This window comes from Macrobrachium rosenbergii, chromosome 3 (assembly GCF_040412425.1).
Source record: "Macrobrachium rosenbergii isolate ZJJX-2024 chromosome 3, ASM4041242v1, whole genome shotgun sequence".
Classification (NCBI taxonomy): domain Eukaryota; kingdom Metazoa; phylum Arthropoda; class Malacostraca; order Decapoda; family Palaemonidae; genus Macrobrachium; species Macrobrachium rosenbergii.
The window spans coordinates 85,477,471-85,487,470 of NC_089743.1; the positions used below are offsets into that span (position 1 = coordinate 85,477,471).

The window sequence follows — 10,000 nt, forward strand, 5'->3', positions numbered from 1 at the left end:
AATAAAGTGAAAGATTTCAGCGTAAAAATAAAACATAATGATAGAGAAGAAATCGTTTTCAAGTCCTCATGGGTACAAGAAACTGAGGGAAAATTAAATGTTATGAGTTACTCCTAAAACGAGCTTAAAATATTAAGCTTCTGTAAAAATAAGTGACACTTCGGGAAAGATAAATGATCTGTAAAAATCAGCTAGCCAAGGTTAAAGTAATCATTTTTACGAATAATATCAAGCGAGAATTTATATTAAAGTTTTTCCCACACATCAAATAACCAGAAATATATAAAACGGCTCATATTCTCCACAGACGCCCCCGTTTGCTTACCAGGGCAAGTGACAACATACGCCGTTGGACGTTACGAGGACGCCGAGGTGACCTGCGAAGTAGAGGCCAACCCCCTGGAGGCAACCTTCCAGTGGACATTCAACAATACCGCAGACACCATAGACGTCCCACAGGGGCGTTACACCTCCACAAACAGCCACAGCGTCATAACGTACACACCTATGACGTCCCTAGATTACGGGACGCTCTTGTGCTGGGCCTCCAACGAGATCGGGTCGCAGCAGGAGCCCTGCCTCTATCATATAATACCTGCAGGTAAAACTGCTTTATATCTTTGTTGCCTCATGTTATAGTGTCTTTGTAAGCCTTTATGGTACACATTTGAAAGGGTGAAGAAGGAGAGACACCAGGAGTTGATGGTGGAGATAGTGTGATATAGTGGCTATCCAAGGTTTGTAAGGTAATTCTGGATGAAGGAAAGTTTTTGACAGAGAAAGTGACAGGGAAAATTTAGAGGGGCAAATATCCTGGGGATGACTAAGAATTATAAGTATATGACTGACTGTTAATTAAGACAGAAAGATAGATGGCTGAGGGATTGACAGGGGAAGAACAATTGCACCTCAGACAAGGAAGAAGGTGGGTGGTACATGTGGATGATGACAATGAATGGTACAAAAGATTCGTTGTTGACAGTTTTCATGACTGAAGTAAATTATTTGTTGAAGTGTATAGACGGAAGGGTGACTGGTTTGGTGTAAAAGTGGGCCTCAGATGGTGTGTTATGCTCTGTGAATGTTCAATGTTTTTATAAATGGAGTGATGAATAAAGTCAGAGAAAGTTGTAGATCAAAAGTTATGCTATAAGTAAAATGGTTGTGAATGGAGTTAGAATGACTGATTTTTACAACTGATACACTATTGATTGGGGATAGTGAAGACAAACTGCAGAGGCTAGTGAAAACGTAAAAGTTTACCAGAGGAAGAAGATTAGAGTAAATGTGAATAAGTGTAACCTTATGAGGTTAAATGGATACCAGGGAGATTGAACAATGAATGTTAATATGGATGGCTGAAAAATGGACGATGTTGATTCAGATAAGTGTCTGGGAGTAAATGTGAACAGAGAACGGGTGTGTCACACAATAGGTGAAGCAAGAAATGTAGCAGGGTTTGCATTAAGAGACTTGCATTGCTTGTGGAAGCAAAGGTTGGATTACATGAAAAGGATGTTGAACTAACTCCTTGAAGGAAGTGCAGCTTGAGAAGAGTGGAGATGCATGGAAGTGGCAAAAAAAGTTAGTATAAGGGGAAAGGATAGCCATGCGAATAGGATGGACGATGATGGTGTGAGAAGAGTGGAGATAGGTAAAAGTGGCAAAAAAAGTTTGTGTAAGAGAAAGGATACCCATGCGAAAAGGATGAACGATGATGGGCGTGTGAGAAGAGTGGAGATAGGTAAAAGTGGTATAAATGTTAGTGAAAGGGAAAGGATAGCCATGAAAAAAAGGATGGACGATGTTGGACTTATGAAAAGAGTACATAATTCATAAGTGTCAAGAGGAAAGAGGAGAGGGAGACCTGGAAAGGGTTGAAATGATAGTGTAAAAGATGTTTAGAAAAGGAAGGCACCTAACATCCAAGAAGAGACAATGTGCGTGGAATGGGTAAGTGCAGGTAGTGGGGTTCGACTCACTACTAATGAGTCCTCTGTGTAGGTGTGCGAAGTGGCCGATACAGATGTTTTACCGCTTAGTAATTCAGTCACGACTCAGCAGTCAAAGTATGAAAGTAGCCATGACTGTCGCAGTTTTTCTCTGGAAAATCCTCTCTTGGACACAGAAATATATATATATATATAAATATATATATATATATATATATATATATATATATATATATATATATATATATATATATATATATATATATATATATATATATGTGTGTGTGTGTGTGTGTGTGTGTGTGTTGGAAAGCCTGAAGGGCACATAAACTTAATTACGACATGGAAGCTTTCTCATGGCTTCTCGATACAGTCTGTGGCATTGTACTTGTAATGTTGCACATAAGACTCACAGCGCAGCAAATTTATACCTCTGTTGAAAACATAATCCTTCCTAGGCTACGCCTTCAATCTGAGCGCTGGAGAAGGACAACGGTTATTTCAGAAAGACATAAACTGTGGCCTCAGTGTTAGGACAACATAATTCTCTTTCATTCTTCCAACATTCCAGGCAAACCAGAACCTCCTGGAAACTGCACAGTAATTCAGAGGACGAGGACGTCTGTCAGAATTTCCTGCATGCCAGGAAATAGCGGAGGCCTTAAGCAGTCTTTCGTTTTGCAAGCACGACTTCATAACGGTAAACATACCATTAACGTCACTTCCGGGAGTCCAGTTTTTCAGGTGAGTTAATGCGATTACCAAGTTTCCTCACATGACATTGATGAACAAATGTAGGACGGATTGATATGAAGGAATTAGGTTTCACTCTGCTTGTTTTATAAAGCAGTACTGTATTAAATACTTGCTGCTATTCAGAATGTTATGAGTAAAGCAGCTTGCTTCTGTGAAGATTTATATCATGCAGATTGAAGTCGCGTTTGAAGAATTTTAACCTCCCCACTTTTCTCTCTAAATAAAGGCTGTTGGGGAGCGGCCTTAAATGAAGCGAGGTTATGCTGGAAAATCCATTCTTTTTTAGAAACGAGGCTTTCAGCTTGACTCCATTACAAGATCCATTTTTAGCACAGCTAAGAGTAAAGGAAAGATGAAAAATGATGAGGGACCTGTTGAAAGCATGATGAGCAAAGAGTGTTTGCTAAATGGCAATTTCTCACAGATAGCCACGGGAGAGTATATACCAGTGGGCGTCAGTTTTTCATTATTGGTTATCGCATTTATATTAATTTATATTAATTTAATCATACTTGGAAAAAAATTCTGGAAAATTTTTTTGAACAATCAGACCATTTTTTGCAAATATTACCAAAAACGGTTACAGACGTACTCGAAAACAAGAGACAAACTTGATCAAGATATAAAAAACGTGGAGAGAAAGAGTAAGACGCCAAAAAGAGATGTGGAAGGAACAGATTTTGCTCAACCAGCAACAACAGATACAAAGAAGTTAGACACAAAAAGATAAACGTAATCTACAAAGATTATGAACACTGAAATTTAAAGGCAGTTTCGCTAAGAGAACCCAATGCTGCGACGGTAAATGTCTAGAACACCTTGCTTCGTTGAAGTAATACTGGAAACCCAAATAAAAAGGTGTCGCTGATAGATATAATCTATATATGCTATACCAAATAGCCTTAACAAATCAGTCAACCAGAGTATTAAAGTAGTTTAACCAGACCACTGAGATGACTTTCAGCTCTCATAGGGCTGGCCCGAAGGATTAGAAAAAAATACCACATAGGCACACATTCTCATACTGTCACACATACACACAATAAATACATTCAACCAGAAAGAGGAAAGTTGGATAAGGAGTTTAAGAAATTTCAGAAAGTAATTTTGTACTATTGGAGAACGGCCTTTCGACCAAAGAAAGGTCGACTCTGCTAGAGATACTTGCGGACTTACTAAAGATAAAGAAATCAGACTTATGTAAGTGTTTGGTTCAAGGACTGATCATCAAGGTTCTCCTTTGAGTCTGCGAACTACCTATTAACAACCGTTGAGTCTGCGCACTACCTAATTTCTTTAAATAACCATTTACGTGATAAACTTATCTGCCTCTTTCTGTATGAAGCTGATTCCGAGGAGCAAGTATACCACCTCTTCACTTCTCCGACACTCATCTTGTGCCAGTTGGAAAAATATTGGAAATCTGAGTAAACATACACTTTCAAGGAACAACAACCTTACAACATAGCACAAGATAAACCAAATATAAACAGGGCACTGTAAATCATTTATTTCCCCAACAAAAAAAGAAAATTCATTTACATTACAAACAAAGGGAATAAGCTCTCTAATCCTATGAATACAAACCCTAAAACCCTTGGTACTTCGTCATTCCAGAAGTGTTGAGAGTTTCAGCAATCTTTTTCGTTGACAGGTATGTTGTATTTCATAAAATAGTATACAAGCAGATACATATCATAATATAAAGATATAAAAGAACCGGCCAATAGATGTTATTTCTATTGGTAAGGAATTTCTCATACTTGTGCAATTACACATAATGTTCAGTTGTTTCCCAATTCACCAAGATTTCCAAAAGATATACCCTTCCTGTCTAGGCCTATACCTATTTGCATTTCCCAAAAGGGTTGCGTTATATGTTCCCGGAAGCTGTTCCAAACTTCATGAATAATATTACCATTATTATAATATGAATATTCCCACTGGTCAGAAAATAAAGGCTTCTGTTTCGAGTGTAATCGTCAGTGAAATCATTAGAGGTAATTTATTCACACATAATGGATGGAATAAGCACTGTAAATACTATAAGGGATTCAATGCTTAAGCCGGTTTTCCAGTGAAAACATTTGCGTTAAATTCTGGAACGTTTCTGTCTGTAAACCAGTTAAGCTCCCAGGAACTAGTTTTTTGTTCTTTTTCATCATTCACTTTTTATATTTTGCTAAGTATTAATACAGAACTGTTATTAAATAATTGTAAAAGAAAATTATGTTGTTCTGGTAAACTTGCTTATTTAAGATTTGGCATCAACCTCTGCCTTCCATATTTCTAATTCGTTAAAACTGTAATCGCGTAGTTTTCACGTTATGCCTTGCTTACTACAGTATATTTATCGCCATGAAAGAGATATTATTTTCTAACAAAAGTCTACCTAAGTGAAGCTCGGACTCTAAGCCGGAGCTGGAGAGAGCACTGGCTGATCTAGTACCAATAAAAAAGAACCCACCTTCCAGTAGGGAGGAAATAGGGGGAGATAAAAGGTGAAGGGATGATTGTCTATCAGCTGATATTGCCTTCCAATCAATACAACTGAGAAGGGAAATGAAAGTTGAGGCCCCTTAAATGAAAGAAGAATTCCACGAAGTAACAGATAAAGTGAACGGGAAATTGATCGCCAGGAGGAAGAAAAAACATGTTTATAAAAAGGCAAGTTTTTTCTAGAAACAAGATAAGACCTGTGACCCGACAGAAAATAAGAGAATTATTATTTCTTTAAAAACTGAAGAACTGGTTAGGGAAAAAAAAGGATGTACACATTGGGTTAGAGTATTTGGCTTGATCCGAGCAGACAGGGAAAATGAAAAATTCAAGATTACGTAAAATAAAAAAATAAAAAACTTGAGAAAGCCGAATTACGGTATACTGAATTCTTACAAAAGCGTCGATGGTCACTAATGAAGAGGGAGAACTAAGTACGTGAAAGACAAGAGGACCAGAAAACCACTAAACTAGGAAAAAGGTGAAAATGTTATACTGTTAGCAACACCAGATTATGTAGTTGTTAGAACTGCATTTACAGAGAAAAGGAGGTTCGAAAACCAGAATGGTTGAATCTCCGTGAGTTTATTTTTGCCATTAAGCCTTGAGGCCAAACACTCTTATAGTTCTGTTTCTTATCTCCACAGGTGGATGGGCTGAGGCCAAAGCAAAGGTACAACCTGTACATAACAGCATTCAATGATAAAGGAACCAGTTCTCCAACGCTTCTCGCGATTTCCAGCATTGGAACGGCCAACTTTATCTATCAACTGCATGGTTAGTTGTTTATTTAATTCATTATATTTTGTTATTAAAAGATAGTAATTGCAGACTAAGACTAAGATCATTTTAGGAACACACACGCATATATATATACGAGTATATATATATATATATATATATATATATATATATATATATATATATATATATATATATATATATATATACATATACATATGTATATACAGTATATGTATACATACATACATATATATATATATATATACATACATATACATACACACACACACACATATATATATATATATATATAGAAATACTGTAACAATCAGGTGCAACAAAAGGGAAATAAATTAAATGACTCACGTATGGCAGTGGGTAACGCCCTTGCTTTCCACCTGAGAGACCTGGGTTGATCCTGACGTGAGTCAGAAATTTATATACATATATATATATATATATATATATATATATATATATATATATATATATATATATATATATATATATATATATATATTATAAATACTGTAAAACCAGGTACAACAAAAAGGGATGCATCCATATAAATGAAACAAACAAAGAGCCAAAAATCTTACGCTTTGATACGTTACATTAACAAAGATAATTTTTTACAAACACGTAATTTACATGGTAACTTTAACACATATATAGATTAATATATTCATTATCATATATATATATATATATATATATAGTCATATGAGTGGGTGCGTGTGATAAATACAATAATCAGTTCTAAAACGCCAAAAAATCTTACGCTTTGAAAGTTACATTATTATTTTGATAATTTTTTGATAACTACGTAATATACATGGTAACCTTTAACAACCAAATTATGATTAACCGGAGTTCATTCTCATCCATCTCGATCATCAATCCAAGTTTAATTCTCATACTTCTCAGTCATCAATCCGAATTTAATTCTCATCCATCTCAATCATCATTCCGAATTTAATTCTCATCCATCTCAATCATCATTCTGAATTTAATTCTCATCCATCTCAGTCATCATTCCGAATTTAATTCTCATCCATCTCAGTCATCATTCCGAATTTAATTCTCATCCATCTCAATCATCATTCCGAATTTAATTCTCATCCATCTCAGTCATCATTCCGAATTTAATTCTCATCCATCTCAATCATCATTCCGAATTTAATTCTCATCCATCTCAATCATCATTCCGAATTTAATTCTCATCCATCTCAGTCATCATTCCGAATTTAATTCTCATCCATCTCAATCATCATTCCGAATTTAATTCTCATCCATCTCAGTCATCATTCCGAATTTAATTCTCATCCATCTCAGTCATCATTCCGAATTTAATTCTCATCCATCTCAGTCATCATTCCGAATTTAATTTCATCCATCTCAATCATCATTCCGAATTTAATTCTCATCCATCTCAATCATCATTCCGAATTTAATTCTCATCCATCTCAGTCATCATTCCGAATTTAATTCTCATCCATCTCAATCATCATTCCGAATTTAATTCTCATCCATCTGTCATCATTCCGAACTTAATTCTCATCCATCTCAGTCATCATTCCGAATTTAATTCTCATCCACCTCATTCATCAATCCGAAGTTATTTCTCATCCACCTCAATCATCATTCCGAATTTAGTTCTCATCCACCTCAATCCTCAATCCGAATTTAATCCTCATGCACCTCCATCCTCAATCCAGACGGTCCATCAGAAGCCGAAGGTGAGAGACGGAGGGAAAACTCCCTCGGGGAACGGAGCCTCCTTCGGCTTCGGGAACAAATACCTCGAGAACATCTCCCTGCCCAGCCTCATCCCGGCCGCCCTCGGAGTCGGCGCCGGCCTCATCCTCGTCATCATCGTCCTCATTCTGCTCATCGTCTTTCGCACCAGGAGGCCCAGGAATCCTCCCTCGTGCTCGTCGCTGACGGGCTCCGAGCTCTCGAAGACCGGCAGCAAGTCGCCCAGTATGACGCCGAAGCAGACGACTTCTTGCTCGGAGAGGGACCTTCAGGTATTGATTAAATTTGGGATTTTTTTTTTATGAGGATTAAATATTTACTGACTGTCATATCTATCTATGTAGCTATCCATTTATCTATACAGACAAAATATACGCGAAAATAAATAAAAAAATTAAAAAGTATATGATGATAAAAAATATAAATAAATAAAAACACATAGAAAATAAATAAAGAAATAAAATAAATAAATAAAAATAAATAAAAAACAAACAAATAATACATATATAATTAAAAATAAATAAATATAAATAAATAAAGAGAAAATAATAAAAAAAATAAAATTAATAAAAATAAATGAAAATAGATATGTAAAAATAACCAAATAAATAAATAAAAATAATAAATAAATAAATAAAAATAAACAAATAAAAATGAATGTAAATAAACAAATAAAAATAAATAAATAAAAATGAATGTAAATAAACAAATAAAAATAAATAAATAAAAATGGATTAAAAAATAATTTAAAAAAATATTTAAAAAATAATTAAAAAGAAACCTTTCTTCTTACAACCTACCCCTCAATTTGTTTATTTTTCAATTCATATGACATAAGAAGGGCAAGCTAATGCCCTTTTCCTTCCCATGCCCGGAGGGAGCAAGACCCAGGGTACTGGAAAGTAGGAAAAATAAAGGCGTGTCCTCGAAGAGAACGATAATCTTTAAGAAAAACTCCTTTGCGTGTGCCTTGAGAATCATGATTACTTTTCTATGAACTGCATAATTTTCCAGGTGGAATCCGAGAGCGACGCTGAGCCCGATGTGATTCCTCTGCAGGAGGGATTCAGAGGAACGGAGCCAGATCCTTCGCTTCCTGCAGCAACACTCCTTCCTCCTGACTGTTACCAATATCCTGCATCGTCGACGACATCTCTCATACATTCTATGGTAGGCATGACGTAGTTCTCCATCGAGTTTTGCCTTTTTTGACTTAATTATTCACTGTCCATGATTACAGGCTTCTGGGATATTGTATCTTACAGAGGATACATGTTTAGCAATTAAATCCTCAGATGAGGTAAATAACGCGTGCAGGCTACAGCAAACCTTATCACGAAACAAATCACACACACACACACGCACACTAACCTCTGGTGTCACATGACCTGATACCTAGCACTTTTGGTCACATGAAAACACAGTCCAACTCTGAATAGTTAATTTGATTTTATCAATAACGAATTTCAAAGATGGGAATATCGAATCACTGCAAATATGGAATGTAGTACGAGGTACTTACAGGATAAATCGACAAAATTTCTAACACTTACACTAGAACGCATTAGTTTGCTACTATTCCAGCTCAAAATAACCGTCATTGAATTGTCATTTCGACCTTCAATACATAACTGTCATTTCTAAATTAACACTAAAACAATATTCGTGTCATTGATTGATCAGCATCTATTTATGCAATATTCTTCTAGGCAATGATTCAGTATCATAATATTGAGGGTTCATTATGAGATAATTAATTAGCACTGCGGGATTAGCAGTGAATTGAAAAAAAATATAATTTTGCGTTAGATTATGTGCAGTCTGAAAATGATCAATCAATGATAACGACCCTCAACATGAAGGGCTAATCCCATGTAATAAGACTCGAATATAATCCTCCCGTCCCACAGGTAAATCCTCATCACATACGTGGAGACGTCCACGCAGCCCCCTCCCCAACGTCGGCATCGGTAACAGTGCCGCTGCTGCAGGAAGGATTCGCGGAGTCCTACGTCCCTCCTTCGTCCTCATCCTACGCCCCACATCAGCAGGACATTCACCTCCGCCATCACCATCCTACTCACCCCGACCCGCACGGTTCCTTGCGGGATCACCAATTACCGATGTCCTCAGCGGTGGCAAGAGGCGCCCTGAGGCACCCCATCACCAGCATCATCATCACCCTCCCCTCCTGCCCCTCTCTCCCAAGAGCTACGAAGGGCGCGACCCCCACAGTCACCCGTTCCCGGATGTGGAAGGGGGAGGCTTGCCGCCCCCTTTAGAGTACCAGA

General features: G+C 36.8%; 1 protein-coding gene across 1 annotated transcript in view; it reads left to right on the forward strand.

Annotated features, from left to right (window-relative positions):
• Window positions 1-10,000, forward strand: part of LOC136826692 (nephrin-like) — a 137,545-nt gene that overhangs the window by 127,416 nt on the left and 129 nt on the right. The window contains 7 exon segments of the mRNA XM_067084071.1: window positions 308-601; window positions 2,524-2,696; window positions 5,855-5,984; window positions 7,670-7,689; window positions 7,691-7,981; window positions 8,724-8,879; window positions 9,620-10,000. The exon segment at window positions 9,620-10,000 is cut by the window's right edge and continues 129 nt beyond it. Coding sequence (XP_066940172.1) covers window positions 308-601; window positions 2,524-2,696; window positions 5,855-5,984; window positions 7,670-7,689; window positions 7,691-7,981; window positions 8,724-8,879; window positions 9,620-9,991 — 1,436 coding nt within the window. The 3' untranslated portion in view covers window positions 9,992-10,000.